Below are 19,058 nucleotides of genomic sequence, written 5' to 3' on the forward strand. Positions count from 1 at the left end.
GCGGAGCTTGCAGTGAGCTGAGATCCGGCCACTGCACTCCAGCCTGGTGACAGAGCGAGACTCCGTCTCAAAAGAAAAAAAAAGATTTAATGATTGCCCCGCCAGACTTCAGACTTATGTGAGGCCTGTATCCCCTTTGTTTTGACCAATTTCTCCCATTTGGTGGGAGCATTTACCCAATACCTGTACCTCCATTATATTTTGGAAGTAACTAAGTTGCTTTTGATTTTACAGACTCAGAGGTGGAAGGGACTTACCTTGTCTCAGATGAGACTTTGGACTGTGGATTTTCAAGTTAATGCTGAAATGAGTTGAGACTTTGGGGGACCGTTTGGCAGGCATGATTTGTTACTAAATATGAAAAGACATGAGATTTGTGAGGGGCCAGGGGTGGAATGATATGGTTAGGCTTTATGTCCTCTACCCAAATCTCATCTTGAATTGTGATCCTCAGGTGTTGATCATGAGGGTGGTTCCCCTCATGCTGTTCTCATGATGGTGAGTGAGTTCTCATGAGATCTGTTGGTTTTATAACTGTTTGATGAGTTAATTTATCATACAAGTCATATCTGAATGTCAGTAATAATATTTATGATGGTGCCATAGGAATAAACTAAGACGTTCAAAGTCAAAATGTAATATATGTTCACCCTATTCATGACACATTCAAAGAAAGTCAAACTATCTATGAACTGTATTTCATATGATCAAAGCAGCTCTTGAATCAAGATCAGCCAACTTTTAAAATGATAATATCTTCATGAGCTTATTCAACTTATCACAAATATGAACCTGGGTCTGAAAATGGCTTTTGTATAGTCATGAAACAGAATTGGAGCTTTTATAATTGGACTTCATGGTAGCCCCTTGATTAGGAATTATTCTGATTGATGAGGATCCTAACCTATAAGCAATTGTGGTGACTACCTATATAAAAGTTACTAGCCCAGATCCATAAAAAGATCGTGTTTTTTGAAAAGATTTAAAGAAGGCAACATTTTTGTTCCCTTTGAATACAAAATACTTTTGGGGTGTTGAGAAATACCACTGAAGTCAAGAGGGCTGATTTCGTGGTTATTTTCTTAAAGTGTGGATTCCCTGTTGGTAATAACTTGGAGCAGATGAATGTTTTATAGGGTTGGCATAGCAGCAGTAGGAATTGAGCTATGCAGCAGGATGCAAATACAATTTAAAAAAATATAAAATAAAAATTTTAGATGGTTTTATGTGGGCCTGGGCATGATAAAAATTGAACTTTCTGTATGTTTCTAGAATACATTTACCATTCACTTTCAGACCTAAATGGCCTTTTGTTGTTGTTAGCCCAAGGCTACCGAAAAATCAGTAGGTTTATTTTAAGATCCATTTTTCAAACTGAAGGGAGCACTAAGTATCCTATTTTCAGTTTCCTATTTATGTTGTAAATGATATTTGTGCTTTTCCTGTGAGCATACAGGAACAAGGACTACTTTGCTTTTAAGAAACCCATATTTCATGGTATCAGATCCTTAATTAAATAGGGAATTATAATGCCTAGATATAGATTCTCTTATTAGAGACTTACTTATACACACTTTAATGAACATTGAACTTGTCTATTCATCTATAATTTAATATGGGTAATTTATGTAGCCTGCAAATTCACACACCGAAATTACTCAACTTTGGGTCCCTTAATGTCCCTGAGAGGGAGTAAACAATGCAATTCACTTGGTCTTCGATAAATATACTCACCTTAAACTGATAACAGATTGGAAATTTTCAGTCTTCAAAAGTTTAAGGTAAGAGCTATTTCATAGCTAAAACCCAATGAAAAATCTGGCAACTTCAAGGTATCTATATCCCAGGAATACTATGATTATGGGGACATTTTAATTCATATTGAACATAATAATTACAACTCTTTATCATATCTATTGTATCATATCATATATAAAACATATACTTTTAAAAATTATAAGTGACAAATTTTATAGAAGATAGTTGTGGTTACGTATCTTCAATATGGCTTGCCTTCTGTGTGTGTGTGTGTGTGTTTATGTTTGCATATGTGTGCGTGTACACGCTTTTCTTCCCTTAAGAGGTGAAGTCTATTTTTTCCTCCCATTAAATCTGACCCAGAATTCTTTGACCAATAGCACATGGCAAAATTGATGTCCTGGGTCTTCTAAGGATGGGTCATGCAGAGCTTTGCACCTTCCACTTTAGCCCTTTGGAACACTTGATCTTGGGACATTCACACTGAAGGAAACCACTGCTATATAAGAAATTCATCTATTATGAAACTGCCATGTTATGTGATATTCAGCCACATGGCGAGTCCTGGAGGATGAGAAGCCATGCAGGAAGAACGAGAGAGGCTAAGCCAGATACAGGAATGAAGGAGCCATCTTGGAAGTGAAATATCCAACTCTGGCCACCACAGTTGACATCATGTGGATTTGAGACTACCTACTTAGCTCAGCTTTTCCAAAAGTCCTGCCCCACAAAATCTTGAAACAAAATGCTTGTTTGAAGCCACTGTTCTGAGATAGATTGTTCCACAATACATAAGTGGAACAAAACTCCTTTTCTCTTTAATATACTATGTCAGTTCTACTGCTTCTGAGGTATGTATATTAAGATGGAATTAAACCTAGAATATGCAGTCATGAAAAAAATCATCTGCATAAAACACCACACTACTGTCTTTCCTGCTGTGACTGAAATCAAAAAAGAGAGAGGAAAGCAGCAGATGATGTAATTATGCTCTGGCATGTCAATTAAGCACATTGACCCTTTTCCACCTCTAAACAACAACTTGATCAATGTTTGTTATTAAATAACTGAAGAAGGAAGGAAAATATTACATGAAATGGACTTCATTATTAACGTGAGAGACTTCTTCCTAGATGACCCCCTCTAGGCCCATCTTCCAAGGAGCTCTGCAGTAGAGATGCACTAGGCTCTTCTCACTTCACTAATCTGCAAATCCTGTATAAGAGAAATCCCTCATAGTCTCCATAGTCTTTTCAGGAAAGCTTTAATAGTCAAATACATTAGCAAGGTCTCTTGCGGCTGAGATTTCATTAATCTTCCCCAGTATACCCTAGTATATTTGCCAGTTTATCGTGAAGCATTAATATAAGTAAGTAAAATTAAAACATACTTGTTAGTGTACGAAAGGGAAAAATTTCCCTCTACCCTCTGAGTGCTTTATAATTGAGTCCATGAAATAAACCATCAACCATCACTGGACAGATTAATAAGAGAAAAGGTAAACAAATGTATTACATGTACAGGGGCATCACATGAAAGAAAAGTGAATACCAAAAACGCAGTGAGATCTAAAGGCTTATATGCCCACTTCATAGGAGGGAGGAGAGGAGGGATGTAGGCAATTTAGGGAAAAGTAAATGAATTTTGGGAAAGACCAGTTGGCCCTCAGAAGAACAGGTGATATCCAGTCTGGGTGTAATGTCAACTTCTAGTCTCTTCTGTAATCTGAGTTCATCTTTGGTTGATGAGATTCCTGGGGAAGGAATTTATGACAATTGAGTTATTTTAGGAGGATCAATCTTTAGACAGATAAGGAAAGCTCCTCTGAACTTTCTCTGTTCCCCAAGTGCCTTCAGTTTGAAGTAATAAGTATACCAAAGCAGCATCTTTTGGGGTGCATTTCCTGAACTCCTTCATTAGGGTGATGATACAAATACAGCAAGGGATGAAGAATGTGGGTGAATCCTGTTCATTTTAGAGTGGATTAATGTCTATGGATTTTTCATTTTACTTTCCTGACTTTCAACTTGACACTTACTCAAACTCTAAAATCAAGTACACAACTTTTAGATTTTACGAAAAATGGATTTCCCTCACTTAAATCAATGTTAAAATATACTGATAGCTTCTCTTTCCTGCTCTGTCTTCCTTCTCACTTGAGTTTCTTTATCATTTCCTGTGGAATAAAGAGATTTCTTATCAGAATAAAGAGATTTCTTATCATTAAATGAACATCATGTCTTGTAAAGTTTCCCATGAGCAAAGATGAATGTCCATTTCTCTTAGCATCATGGCTCCTTCTGATAGCAGCTAACATTTTAAAATGATGTAACCTTTTGGCATTTATAGATCTTTGGGGATTTAAGAGAGAAGTTACTTTGGGACTTGCAATGGCGATGGAAGTGTGTTTTGATTGGGTTGGAGCAGAGGCTAGGGGATAATGATGAGATTTTTAAGGTGGCTCAAATATTCTCAAGGTATTTAATCAGTTCTCATAGTGACTGCAATAATAAAAACATTCTTTGAATGTGTACATCATTCTTTCCTTCTGAAATACCATGTTTAGTTTTGTTTGTTTGTTTGTTTGTTTTGAGACAGAGTCTCGCTCTGTCACCTAAGCTGGAGTGCAGTGGCACGATCTGAGCTCACTGCACGCTCTGCCTCCCGGGTTCATGCCATCTCCTGCCGCAGCCTCCCGAGTAGCTGGGACTACAGGTGCGTGCCCACCACCACACCTGGCTAACTGTTTGTATTTTTAGTAGAGATGGGGTTTCACTACGTTAGCCAGGATGGTCTCGATCTCCTGACCTCATGATCCACCCGCCTCAGCCTCCCAAAGTGCTGGAATTACAGGCGTGAGCCACTGCACCCGGCCCCATGTTTACTTTTTTAAACCAGATGACCCAATGCTAAGCATTAGTTAATATTCCATATTCCCCACTATCACCTCAGTATGATATTAATAATAGCTATTTCTCCAGCAACATGAATCTGTTTTTTTTAAATAACAATTAAGCATGGGATGCATTTATTAGGAAAACAGTTACACTGTAATAGTTCTTATTTGCTTTAGCATACAATTATTTGGGAACTAGCATGTGGGAAAATGTTTGTTTCTCCACCAGTAAGAACATTACATCAGAGATTTTTGCCCATTTCTATTATTCTTTTCCCATCCATTTTTATGATAAAGCATAAAATCCAACCTATGGGAGAATCATGCTGGAAGGACAAGGTAAAGGAAGCCAGAGCCATTGTGAAAAATCTGGGGTATGAATCATGACTGGCTATTTTGATCTTCTGACTGTATATTTAAAACCAAGAAATTATTTTTGTTTATTCAAGAATGTAGTGTATTAGTAACACTTGTTACTGAAATTCTCCATTATCTTGCACCCCATTTCTTCTTGCTGCCTCTTTTTTTTTTAATCTAGGCAATATTTTTATGAGATATTTGCATTGCCAGATTTATATGTCTCTCCCTCTCTTTTTTGGAATTCAACTATCATATTTTAGCAGAACACAAAGTACGAAATATGCCATCCTTTGTGGCGTAAATGTAGTAATATTTGCACAAAACTTACCAGTGCTTTTGCACAGAGAATCTTATTTGATCTTCACCCAAATCTATGCAGGGCATGACATAGATAACCTTATCACTGACTAGCTGTGCAACCTTAAGCAAATTGCCTCATCTCTCTAAGCCTGATATCAAATGGACATAATGATATCTACCTCAACTAGTTTTCATAAACAGTTTAATGGAATAATTCAGTTTAAAGCTTTAGCGGAGACCCTGATATACAACAGCTCAATAAATGGCAACTTGTTTATGGTATCACTACTATCTTCAATGAGGAAACTGAGACTCAAAAAAGGATTAAATGAGCTATAAGGCATTCCAAGTGGCACAACTGATAATGGCAGAGAGGAAATTCAAATCCAAGTTTTTAAACCCAGGCCCCCTGCTATTTCTTGTGATTGTACTGTACCCTTCTTCTCATGGTGTGAATAACCTTCACTAAGCACCCTCCCTTCTTTTCTATTTTGTGAGGAAAAGTACAACATTCATGGAGACATTGACTAGAGCCAGGTTTAGGATTAGGTTATGGCTCTTCCTGTGGAACACAAGTCAGTGGTACACCAGCCCCATGCTCAGCCCTGCAGATCAGCCCTCCATGGAAATATATACATGGACAGAGATTTCCTTATAGAAGTTCAGTGCCATTCACAGTGGTGGAAGCAGATTCTCACAATAAAATAGTGTTTGGAAGTTTGGGTTTCTCTAAATTGTCTCAAAGGAGAAGACTGCTCAGTAGTTCCAAGTGAAATAAGAAGAGATGTCCTATACATTTTCTTTTTCTTTTTTGAATCATCTTCCAAGGACTATAACTCACATGTTGTCATTGCTGGTAAACCTTACTCATCTCCTATGTACTCTGTGGAATTGGGCAAGAGGTACTGAATGACTCCTCATTATTGTTACAAATAATCATTAATGGGTTGGGTCTCTTGGCAAGGCAATTAACACACATATAAAGGACTGAAATTACATGCTCTTTAAAAAAATGTTTATTCCCGGCCGGGCGCAGTGGCTCAAGCCTGTAATCCCAGCACTTTGGGAGGCCGAGACGGGCGGATCACGAGGTCAGGAGATCGAGACCATCCTGGCTAACACGGTGAAACCCCGTCTCTACTAAAAATACAAAAAAACTAGCCGGGCGAGGTGGCGGGCGCCTGTAGTCCCAGCTACTCGGGAGGCTGAGGCAGGAGAATGGCATAAACCCGGGAGGCGGAGCTTGCAGTGAGCTGAGATCCGGCCACTGCACTCCAGCCCGGGCGACAGAGCAAGACTCCGTCTCAAAAAAAAAAAAAAAAAAATGTTTCTTCCCATCCTTGCATGGTGGCTCATGCCTATAACCTGAGTGTTTTGGGAAGCCAAGATGGGAGGATCCCTTAAACCTAGGAGTTTGAGGCTGTGATCATACAACTGCACTCCAGCCTGGGCGACAGAGCAAGATCTTGTCTTAAAAAAATTGTTTTATGCTTCTTTTTTTGCCTTAAAAAAAATTAAGTCTGTGGATCCTCACTAGAAAACCAGTTTGAAAGCAAAAGGACAGAATAAACTCTTTAAAATACAATGCCATAGTTTCCCAGTCATTTCACTGAATCACTTTCCAGGTCACAAGTAGACGGTCTGTTGCCCAAATGTTCTGTTCATCTCTTAGTATTGAATGACGCGATTTTGTGCTAATAAACAGAGATGGTGCATAGGTAAGCTTCGTTAAGTTTGGAAGGGTGGGATTTAGGAAAATTGGTTGTGGCATTTCCATCTTCTTACAGACTCATTTCTATCAGTGTGTGCTTGATTTGAGCTTTTTTTTTTTTTTTTTTTTTGTTGAGACGGAGTCTTGCTCTGTCGCCCGGGCTGGAGTGCAGTGGCCGGATCTCAGCTCACTGCAAGCTCCGCCTCCCGGGTTTATGCCATTCTCCTGCCTCAGCCTCCCGAGTAGCTGGGACTACAGGCGCCCACCACCTCGCCCTGCTAGTTTTTTGTATTTCTTAGTAGAGATGGGGTTTCACCGTGTTGGCCAGGATGGTCTCGATCTCCTGACCTCGTGATCCGCCCGTCTCGGCCTCCCAAAGTGCTGGGATTACAGGCTTGAGCCACCGCGCCCGGCCCTTTTTTCTTTTTAATCCCCTTCCTCCCCTTCCTTCATTGTTTGTATTTCTGTGATTTTCTTTCCGTGGATCATTCTGGGATCCTGTTCAACTTTCCCTAACACTGTCCTCCAAATAGTTGCCAACTGATAAGCACTTACTGCTCTTTCCCTCAGCTCATCTGGGAAGGATAAGTGCTCAGCCCGCATTGAGAACAGGTAGCTTTTCCACCCTCATTGGTCAGCAGATGACTTACTTTCTCTGATTACATTTTGCTAAATTTGTTTTTAATTTTGAGGTCAGAGGTTTGCAAATAGACTTCCATGCTGTTTATAGAGAGAAATATTTCTGTTGGAGTAAAGTGGGTAGCAGTAGATAACTGGAGTGCTTAATTGCTGCTGTTGCTGTTTTGCTTTGCTGTAGTCATTATCATTATGAAAAGCATTTATTATGCACCTGTGATATGGGCATCTGGAGCTGAATTAAGCTCTGAGTAAAGCAAGAGAGATATCCACACAGCAGCCCATTACCTCTGCTTGATTCCAGCCCATTTATGACAAGGAGTAGACAAATGAGCAAACAAATAATGAACAACACATAAAAGAAATACTTTTTTCCATTAGGAACAAAGAAATGGTACGAAAAAGTATATGCCCAGAGGTACTGAAGAACTCTTTATTAACTCCACGCCACATAAACCAGTAAATAGTGAATTCCAAAAATAACATATCTAGGAAAAGAATTTGGAAAACTAGATAGTAGCAGCATTCCTTTGGGAAGAAGGTCCACAGTAGATGACAACTTGGAAGAATTAGAAAGCTGCCTGCCAACCTTTTGTAGAATTACTTCCTTTAGCCATATGTTGAATCTGGAGCAAGTCAAAGACAGTGAAAGTGAGTTTAATTTTTGATGGCACCGAGCTGTCAGAAGGACTAATACCAAAAAAATTAAAAAAAAAAAAAAAGAGAAGTGACATATTTGAAATCTATAAATTGCATTTCATGTTCATTTGTCTGCTCTAGGAAAAGCAAATAAAGTTTCTTCCTCCTCCTGAAGTGGGTGATGAATGATTGCTTGGAGTTGGGTGGCAGGATCCTGTGTTGCCATTATTGACCTTGTGTGGAAACAATTCATCTGCAGGTGCAGTCAGTGCAGCGTCGGCACACCCTGCAAGGCATAAGTAAAGTAACCGTAATCACTCATGGGTGGATCTGAACAGAGAATAATTCCTTTCCTGTTAAAGGCAGTCTCTTTCTCTTATCTTCACCCTCCTTGCCTCAAGTAGAACAGCAAGGATTTGCTCAACGGGACTGGAACTTCCAATGTGGCAGGGGTCCCTGGCCTCCAGGCAGCAGAAGGCAGGAATGAAAAGGACTCATTCATTCATTAGTCCATTCCTTTATTCATTTACAGTGATAAGTGGACCTACTATGGAACAAGCTTTGTTCCAGGCAAACAATGACCTCTCTTTTTTAGAGAGCTTACTTTAGGAATCTGCAAAGCTTGGATTCCTGGCTTTTAGAAAGGCCTCCTAAAATTCTGTTGTCCAGAACATACTCCAGAATACAAAGAAGTAAACACAACAAAACATGATTTGTTCAAAGTTACATGAAGAGTCAGAAGCGGATAAAGAGTCATTCTAAACTAGCAAAAATAGGGATTGTTATTCGTCTTTAAGAAATTTAATCTATTGTTTTTGAAGCGTATTTGCTAATTTGAACTTACTATTTTGAAAATATTTCTAAGTAGAAAATCTTGTGAGAAGATATGACTTATTCATTTGTGAAAACTATCATCTCTGTCTAAAGACTGGATCACATTTATTATTTACAGTATTTGTTTCTCAAGTATGTTAAGCCTTTTTTATTTAGATCTCATTAAATTTTTTCCTTATGAGCTTATTTATATTTTATGCCTGATAAAATGATAGGACAAACATCAATTCACTTGAAGCAAAATTATTAAAGAATTTGAATTTAAGACTAAAATAATAAGGTTTTACTTATTCAATTAATAATTAGGTACATACTATGTTTCAGCCATTACAACAATCATAATTTAATTAATTTGAAGGTTGTGATTCATTGGAGTACATTATACAGTCATGTGTGTTAATGTGTGTGCGTTTGTGTGTTTATGGCTCAGTTAAAAATGAATATTTGGGGGTCCGGGCACAGTGTCTTACACCTGTAATCCCAGCACTTTGGGAGGCTGAGGTGGGTGGATCACCTGGGGTCAGGAGTTCGAGACTAGCCTGGCCAACATGGCAAACCCCAACTCTACTAAAAATACAAAAATTAGCCAGGAGGCGGAGGGCAGAGGTTGCAGTGAGCCAAGACTGTGTCACTGCATTACAGCCTGGGTGACAGAGGGATACTCTGTCTCAAAAAATAAAAGAAAAAAAATGGGTCATAATGTCAAACTTAAAAAATAAAAAAACAGGCCGGGCGCGGTGGCTCAAGCCTGTAATCCCAGCACTTTGGGAGGCCGAGACGGGCGGATCACGAGGTCAGGAGATCGAGACCATCCTGGCTAACATGGTGAAACCCCGTCTCTACTGAAAATACAAAAACTAGCCGGGCGAGGTGGCGGGTGCCTGTAGTCCCAGCTACTCGGGAGGCTGAGGCACGAGAATGGCGTAAACCCGGGAGGCGGAGCTTGCAGTGAGCTGAGATCCGGCCACTGCACTCCAGTCCGGGCGACAGAGCGAGACTCCGCCTCAAAAAAATAAAAAAATAAAAAAACAGAAAAAATCATCAATCCTCAATCAGCAATAGGATGTAGAGATGTGGATGAAGAAGTAGAAAGAAATACAAACATAGGGTCATATTATTTTTTTCCTTTCTGCTATAAGAAAAATAACTAATGAAAAATGGATCCAGATTGACCTGTTCATTTTGAGTAGAATTGAGCAGAAATTTGAGAGAGCAACCACTGGAATGCTTCTGTAGTACAGACATACCTATAAAGCTCACTGGGAAATTTCTGACTATTTCCCACTATTTCCAAAATGTCAAATTCTGAAATGGAGAGTTTTAGCTGAGGGCTGCATAGAGAAGGTAGGATTTTGGCCTGCCTATTTTCAATATCCAGAAAAAAGCCAAGGATACGAGTCGCTTTATTTTTGTAACATTAAGTTTCCGTCTGTTGGGAAATACGTGCATTACTCTGCCACTCGCACCCAATATTACCCGATGCAGGATGTCTTATGCAGTCTGATCATGTGGAGTATAAATGAGTATCAACAATATTTTAAAGTGACTGATAAAAATCAGCTTGCTTTGGGAATATTCCGTAGTCCTAGTTTATAATTGTGTTTAATTTTATTTTGATGAAGTATTCTGCCAGGAGAAGCAGGTGGGGAGATCTGTTCTCATGGGAAAAGAGGAAAGCATATTCTGGCTAACAGGGAACTAGAAAATCAGAGTAGGGGAGGGAATCACCTTGCCTGAGACAGTAGATATTCTATAAAATTGAGCCTCTTCATATTATCATGGAAATGACTTTTTGGCAGTAGTGCAAAAAGGTTGTTTTACATTATTATTAATTGTGGTTAGAGACACAAAGCAATATGATCATTTGATGGCTTATTTGTTATTCAAAAAATGACAGCTTTTGTGTGCCCATAAATATGAACTCATCTGGAAATATTCCTGTGAATTAGGAGCCATCTAAATATACTTGCTTAATGCATTCACTAGATTTTAATGAAGCCATATGAGTTTGTACTTAGTAGATTACCTGATGGCTCCTTGTCAGCCATCTGATGAGGGAACGCTGTCTGCTTGGTGAACGTGAGACAGAGAAATCCATAACTTTGTCAGAATTTATGGTTGGTGAGCAGTGGCTTTCCTGGAACGTGGTACAAGAGGCAATTAGTCTTCAATTTTGTGTGCGCTTTTCATCTTGTCAGGAGTGTGGCTGACAGCAACAGCATTGCCTTCACCCTATTACATCCCTTTTCTCCTCTTCAAGAAGGGGATGTTGAAAGAACAGCAAGAAACCTTAAATTCGTCCTGGATAACATAAACAGAGTTTGGGCAGAGTGTCTGGCATGCCATCCTTTTGTGTCATTTACAGCGACAGGACACCACTTTCAAAGATGACACTAACTGTTCAGAGGCTTTAATATGATTGCCTCCAAATGCTTGAGAAAGCTCCATGTGTTTGCCTGGCACTCTGCTCTTTTAAGATATGACTCTGTTCCCCCCCCTCCACTTTCTTGGAAGTGCATCATCCTCAGCTGGTAATCTTTAAACCCTGGGTTGCAGTGATTTCTCTTCATACAGCAACACATTAAGCACATATTTCATGCTTCCCCGAACCAAATTCAGAAAGTGCCAATTAATAAGTTGATGGGGAAGAGGTCAGTGGGTAGCATTAAGGCCAACTGTCTGGAGACACTAGGTACACACTTTGAGTGAGTGAAAGGAGACCCACAGACAGTTGGGAATGAAGTAATTTATCACAGATTCCTGGAGGCATAAAACGAGAGGATTTAAGGCAGTTTTGAGGGCAGCTCCTCCATCTTGCTACTATTATGATTGATCCCATTCCTCTGGACAAAATTGGGCATCCCAGTGAGACAGTGTAAAACATCTGAAGCTGTGAATATTTACATATTTATAGCTTCTTCCGTGGTGCAAGTTGTGAAGAGCAACCAACTTTTCTTGCAGAGAGTTTTAGAGACTCATGTGGACTTAGAAGTTGTGAAGCTTCCTTCCATATCTCAGAGTGTTCTGGGCATCTTTCTGTGTACTCATCTATTCATTCATTCATTTGACAAATATTTATCAGTGTTACCATACATGCTGGACCTTAGTCTAGCTGCTGGAAATATGTCTGTGAACTATATGGACAGCTATCTCTGTTCGCACAGGGTTTATTTTTTAGTAGAGGATATGTAGACAAGAAACAAAATAAATAAGTAAATTATGTGGTAGGCTAGAAGGTGATGAGGGTGGTGGGGTAAAACAGCCTTTGTTAAATTCCTAGAGAAAGCTTCAGAGCCTACACTTTGACTTAAGACTCAGAAAATCAGGCTAAGTTAGGATGTCATAGGATATCATTGAAGTGGAATGAAAGGATTTGAGGTAGGGAAGAAAAACAATGGACTCCATCCTCTTTCTCTTCCACCTTTCCCACAATAGACTATAACCAGTCTTTTAGTCCCCCAAAATGGAAAGTACTTAAGGTACAGTAGGAAGAAGGGAAGAAGGGTAAGTGTGCCAGGTTTAGGAAACAACCTTGGAAATAAAACAAGGAGTCCCCTAAAAGAGAAGGGTATACAGTTACCTATTTCATCCCTCATTCTTTCAGTGTCTCCTACTCCCTTCATTTCTTTGTAGAAATATTTTTGTAGCACTGATCCAAGATGGAAGAATAAGCCTGACAGAGTCAAGGTCCCTGTTTGTCCAAGCGTTATTTACCTGCCCCTGTCCTTCCCTTGTCAAAGTTTAGCTAATTTTCAAGTTTTGCAAATTTGTAAACTTAATTTTCTGTTGTTTCTTTCTCCAACAATTCTTTGCTACAGATAATGTTGCTCACAGACCCGGAGATTGAGAGCAGCTTACTGATCAGCTCAGATGAAGGCGCAACTTATCAAAAGTACCGGCTGAACTTCTACATTCAAAGCTTGCTTTTCCATCCCAAGCAAGAAGACTGGATTCTGGCATACAGTCAAGACCAAAAGGTGAGCATGCTTACCTTGTTTGAGACAGTGAAGCATGGTTCTCCGGGGAAAATAGTGCTAATTTAATTATCTCTTCATTTCACCTCAATGATCATTTTTGTTCTGAGCAGTAGCCTGACCTCTGTGCTAATGGGACAAGGGAAAGAAAGGAGAGTCTCAGGTTGCTTGTTTAAATCATGTAAATATCTGAAACCACTTACCAAGTAAAGATTAGGTGTACTAAGTAAGACGCGGTGGAGAAGCAGTTCTTAGCATAGATGCTTAAGACAGTCAGGAGTCTCTGACCCCCACTGAGTGGAAGACAGTGTCTAAGTGGATTGGTGATCATTTCTCTTGGTGAAGGACCCATGGCTTTTCTCAGACTCTTAAAGGGAAGCATAACCCTGAAAAGGTTAAGAACAGGAAGTAAGGTTTTGCTGAAACACTGAGAGAAATGGCCAAAGGAAAAATAATGACGTATGTAGGTAACCTTATGCAGAACCTAGTCATCTCAGAACTTCTCTTCACTTGGTGGTAAGGTTGAAGGAGAAGTCACTTCGTGAGAAAGGATTAAATGAGCTCATGGTATTAGATGTGTGTGTATGTGTGCATACATCCCATAAAATGTCATCCTATAATATGTATTCTATACGGCATATATACTATAACATACATATGGTCCCTGCCTTTAAGGAAACTTGTATTCTCGGGTAGAATAAAAGGCTGGCAATAGCTAATAAAATTAAATTAAAATGAAAAAGAAGTAGCATTTACACAGGCAAATGTGAGAGAAACTCTGGCCATAAAAGCCAGAGGGATAATTGGTGAAATACTAGAATACTCCTTGTGAAATGCATTATTCAGTGAAGTCATTCTGAGAATTCTCCTTAGAGGAATCATGAATTAGACATTACATATATTTAAAGAAATACTGGACTTAACTAAGTGAGGGGAATATTCTGGGGTTTTATTTGTCTGGGTTTGCATAGATGTGTGGCATTTTTGAAGGTAGGAGCATGGTATAAGCAACTTCCCAAGGTCTCTACTGACAGGAGCATTTTAAAGGAAGCAAATTAAAATTCTTAAGATTGGAGTTTTATTCATACTGCCCCTACTGCCAAATAAAATGCACATTAAGCCTAAAAATAGAAAGAATTTACAATTCATTTTTTTTTTTTTTTCCTCTTGAGCAGCCTGGCTACCGTTTCAGCAGAGTGTACAATTTTGTTTCTGGAGTCAAGCCACAGTGCATTTGGTCCAGGATGGTGCAGTTAACAGAGGCAAAGCCTGACCAGCTCAGACAGAGTATTAGTCATTTAATCCACAGGGTTATTATATTTTATTCGACAGTTGGTTAATTTTCCCCCCCGATGCCAGAGGCACAGCGAGGGCCAGATTTACCTGCCTAAGTAAAAACTCTGCATCTTTGCAATTATGCTGGAGGAGATGCCCAGATATGTAACTCTTTCGGTCCCAGCACTTCAAAGAGTGCCTCCCATGGTCACTGTGGCAGAGTGGATGATACGAGACCAGTCAGGACGCCTGGGCTGTGACTTCAACCCAGCAACTTAACGGTGAACAGTATTTAGCGTTGGTTTCCTTTGCATTAAAATGTGTTTGTATGGATAATTATAATTGTAGGTACCTTTCCAAAGTGATTTAAAAAGAAACAAATATTAGATGCCACATCTCTTTTAAGTGCCATGCATGATACAGTGTTGATATAAAATAACAATATTCTGTTCATCTGGAGATAGATGATTAACACATTTGAGTTGGTCAATAGTTTAAGAGAGGCCACAAAGGCAGTGCTGTCACTGAATATTATATACAAGTGACTAGATGAATTACATTAAATTGGTAGCCCAAAGTTCAGAAGATGGAGCCCTGGTGATCTGTCTACTCCAGAGGTCTTACAAAATGACTTCAGCTGGATTTTAATGGGTATATTGGATTTCTGTTGTGATAGTAGGGGAGGCCAATTTTTTTACAAAAGGAATGTCACATACATGAAATTGTAAAAATCATGTGTACAAAATTGCAAAATTTTCTATTTGGCTGAAACTAAAATTGGTTACAGCTAGTTACAATTTACACACATACACACACACACACTTTGGAACCTAATCTTTACTATTTTTCACTGTTTTGGCTGTTTGATTTTTAGGAAAACTAATTTTTGGTTCCTTACTTAGGAGCCTTCAGAAATTTGGGTCCAGAGAATGATATATTTAGAGCTGTAGATTTCAAGGGTTAATCGGTAGTAATTATGAGTATAAACTGTGGTAATATGAGGTTAAAACCAAGACCGGTTGGGATGATATTACAGCAGTCCTGGCAGCAGATGCTAAGGACAAAAAGGTATCCTTTGTGACCACAGACCCAATGAATCCTGTCATTTTAGAGTTGGACGCAGTCTTCATCTGTTTGTTGTTGCTAGGCTTTTTCTGTATGAGGCTAAGAATCTAAATATCTAAGAGGTTAACAAATTTTCTCAAAGAGAAAAATCACTAATTAGCATCACATGTGGATATTCTACAATTGGGGTAAGGGGCTACCTGACATTTGATAGGGTTCTCATTCTTTTTTTTTTTTTTTTTTTTTGAGATGCAGTCTCACCCTGTCACCCAGGCTGGAGTGCAGTGGCGCAATCTGGGCTCACTGCAACCTCCGCCTCCAGGGTTCAGGCGATTCTCCTGCCTTAACCTCCCAAGTGGCTGGGATTACAGGTGTGTGCCACCACGCCTAGCTAATTTTTTGTATCTTTAGTAAAGACAGGGTTTTGCCTTGTTGGCCAGGGTGGTCTCAAACTCCTGACCTTGTGATCTGCCTGCCTCAGCCTCCCAAAATGCTGGGATTACAGGCGTCAGCCACCACGCCTGACCAGGGTTCTCATTTTTGGGTAAAAGCCAGCCTTTCTACTGACCTCTCTGTTTCTTTAAGAAAGGATGAAGGATAAATCATACTGGAAAAGACACATTGTGGATAGCCAGCTATACAAGTAGGAATCAGAGAAGACCTCCATATCTCAAGGCTTGAATCACAGAATAGGGAGTGGGGCATTTGCTGGAAGGGAGAGAGCGGCAGCCGTTAGCTGATGGCATTGGCTGGAAGTCAAGTTGAGAGGGTCTGTGGCCACTCAGGTGGGTCAGTGATACATAAATAAAAGCTGACAGTCACCCATGGGTCATGGAGCTTTTAGCACTGATGAGATGTGGCTACAAGGAGGACCATGTGCTGGTGTTGGCTGGCCAGTGACTGCACTTGTCCAGGAAACAGGAACATTTATTCTTTCATGTAAGTATTGCCCATCAGTTTTTCTGTGACAGCTCCTAATGTCACTGCTGTAGATCTCCCAGCTAGGATCTTAGTCAGTATTATCTCTGCTGGATGCTGTTTTACATCAAATTGTGGTGAACAATCCCTTAGAAAATGCCTTATTGAGGTGGCAACTCCTATGAACAGGGTCTTCCTCTTTTCTCTTTTTCTTTATTTGCTGGCTTCTTTGTTTATTTAAGGCATACTCTCTGTCTTTTGAACACATAGCCACATTTATTTTTCCTTTATCTCCCTGACATTGCTTCTTCTCTCCTTCAGTGAATGCAACTTTTAAGCTCCTAAGGACAGAGTTTGGAGCTCCGGCCTGTAGGATAGACCCCAAATGAGCTGCGATACCCTGGTCTAACTGTGTTTCATCTTGGGTGCCTGAATCCCAGTGGAGGCTTTTTGATGTGGACATTATAAGGGACTCAAAGAGTTTTGTTGAACAGATGTTCCTTTCTGGCCCAAGATAGAATTTTACTGCATATCAGTTCTATGGGAAGTCATATTAAGATTTAAAAAGGTGGTTTTAATCAGGGAAAAATGTGTATGGCCAAATGTCCTCAGAATTCACAAAACCAAGGTTTTTGATGTTTTTTCTTTTCACTTAGAAAGAGAAATCTGTTTGTGATATTCAACATCTAGGTGGTTGTATTATTCAGGGTTCTCCAAAGAAACAGAAGCAATAAGGGGAGGGGAGAGAGAAAGAAAGAGGGAGAGAGAGAGATTGGGGTGGGGGGAGAGAGAGAGAGAGATTGATTGATTGATTATGGAATTTACTCATGCGATTATGGAGGCACGTAAGTCCCAAGATCTGCCTTCTGCGAGCTGGACAACCAAGAATGGCAGTGGTATAATTCAGTCCAAGTTGGAAGCCCTGAGAATTGGGTGGGGGTGGAACCAATGGTGTAAGTCCTGGTCCAAGTCCAAAGTCCTGAGAAGCAGGAACTCTGATGTCTGAGGGCCAGGGGAGACAGATGGATATATCCCAGCTCAAAAAAAAAAAAGGGAATTCACCCTCCCTCTGCCTTTTCTATTCAACACCTCCAAGGATTGGATGATGCTCGCCCACACTGGAGAGGGTGGATTTTCTCAGCCTACTGATTCAGACACTAATGTCTTCTAGGAAAACCCTTATAGATACACCCAGATAAGTTTTATCACCTCTTTGGGCATCTCTTAGCCAAGTCAAGTTGACACATAAAATTAACCATCACCATAGTTGCCAAGAGGTAAATCCTATCTTGTCTGAGGATGTGGCTATCCAGGCACCACTAGAATGACTGAAAGGAAAAGGTGTGGAGCCTTTTACCCATTGTAATTCTTAAATGAATAGTCTGGGTACATAGGAAACCCTGCCCTGAGACTTACTGAGTAAAGATCTAGGAGCTGGACTTGGCCTCTGAAGGGCCTATGTGAGGATGTGCCTTTGGAAAGCCCTGAAATTTTCAGAAAAAGGAACATTATAGATATAATTCTAGAGATTCTGTTTCAAATGGACAGGAGGCTACTTGGTGTATAAAATCCCACCCCTCACATTTTTAAAACAATGAATCCTTGTGGAAAGTATGAAGAATTCCATGGCATTTATTATAGGAGCACCAAAATCTTGCTTTCTTTTATTAACTTATTTTTTATTTCTATAAAACAGTAGGCAAACCAAGCATTCTACCCATTTAAAAAAATTTCTTTGTATTTGGAAACTGAACTGATAAGAGAAAGGAGATATAGTCCTTTACTTCACTGCTAGCTGACTTTCCTGCCTCAATACAGGAAACCACCCAAGGAAGGCTTAGCAGAAGGCTGAGTCTGCCAGATTACATCTTTATTTTAATTTGGCAATAAACTAGTGTACAAACTGTGCTATAAAACATTGCCTCCAACGGCATCTCTCAGTCTGTCTTAAACACCTCACTAAACATGATGTGTTGGGAAACATTTGAAATGAGAGAAAACAAAGAGCAGATGTGACTGTAAGGAAATTGAAAAAAACAAAAAAAAAAAACAGGAGAGAAGCATAAGAATCTGTGTATACTTCAGCTTTGCTGTCTATGCCGGGGCAAGGGCTCTTGATGCCTCTGTTAGGATTTGCAATGGAGAAGTATTTGTAAAGTGGAGAGTGCCATGTTGTGAAACCAACATGAACACAGTCAGGACTCTGGCTGCTGAGCGGCTGGAGAGCAGAGGCCCCTTGCTGTCCTTATCCAGACCTCTTCTTCAGGTAGCTCCAGAGAAGGGCTGCTGCCCCTGACCATGAGCAAGAAGGGCTGTTCTTTCTCTGTCCTGTGCAGTCCCCACCCTCGTGGACGTCCAAGACCACCTAGAGCACGAACGCAATTCCTACACAAACAGGCAAGAAGTACAATTGAACAAAACAGCCTGGGTCCAGACTATGGGAAGTTGGAGAGCAGGTGTTCATTTAGAAGGAGGGAGGGAGGCTGTCAAGCTCTAGCCTGCTGTTCTTGCCATGTAAGAAGGTAGGTCCAAAGTCACCAGACCTTCAGAATTCTTTCTTTTTTTGAGAGAAGTAATTCTGCTTTGTTTTCAATGTGAAATTTTCTTTTTCTTTTTTTTTTTTTTTTTGAGACAGAGTCTCGCTCTGTTGCCCAGGCTGGAGTGCAGTGGCTGAATCTCAGCTCACTGCAAG

General features: G+C 39.9%; 1 protein-coding gene across 3 annotated transcripts in view; it reads left to right on the forward strand.

The window, feature by feature from the left end:
• SORCS1 (sortilin-related VPS10 domain containing receptor 1) overlaps positions 1–19,058 on the forward strand; it is a 591,520-nt gene that overhangs the window by 378,937 nt on the left and 193,525 nt on the right. For all 3 annotated transcript variants that reach the window (XM_011927917.1, XM_011927918.1, XM_011927919.1), the window contains exon 5: positions 12,953–13,111. In XM_011927917.1, the coding sequence (XP_011783307.1) occupies positions 12,953–13,111 (159 nt within the window). The remainder of the gene's footprint in view (positions 1–12,952; positions 13,112–19,058) is intronic.

The sequence above is a fragment of the Colobus angolensis genome, unplaced genomic scaffold (genome assembly GCF_000951035.1).
Source record: "Colobus angolensis palliatus isolate OR3802 unplaced genomic scaffold, Cang.pa_1.0 Scaffold75, whole genome shotgun sequence".
NCBI lineage: Eukaryota > Metazoa > Chordata > Mammalia > Primates > Cercopithecidae > Colobus > Colobus angolensis.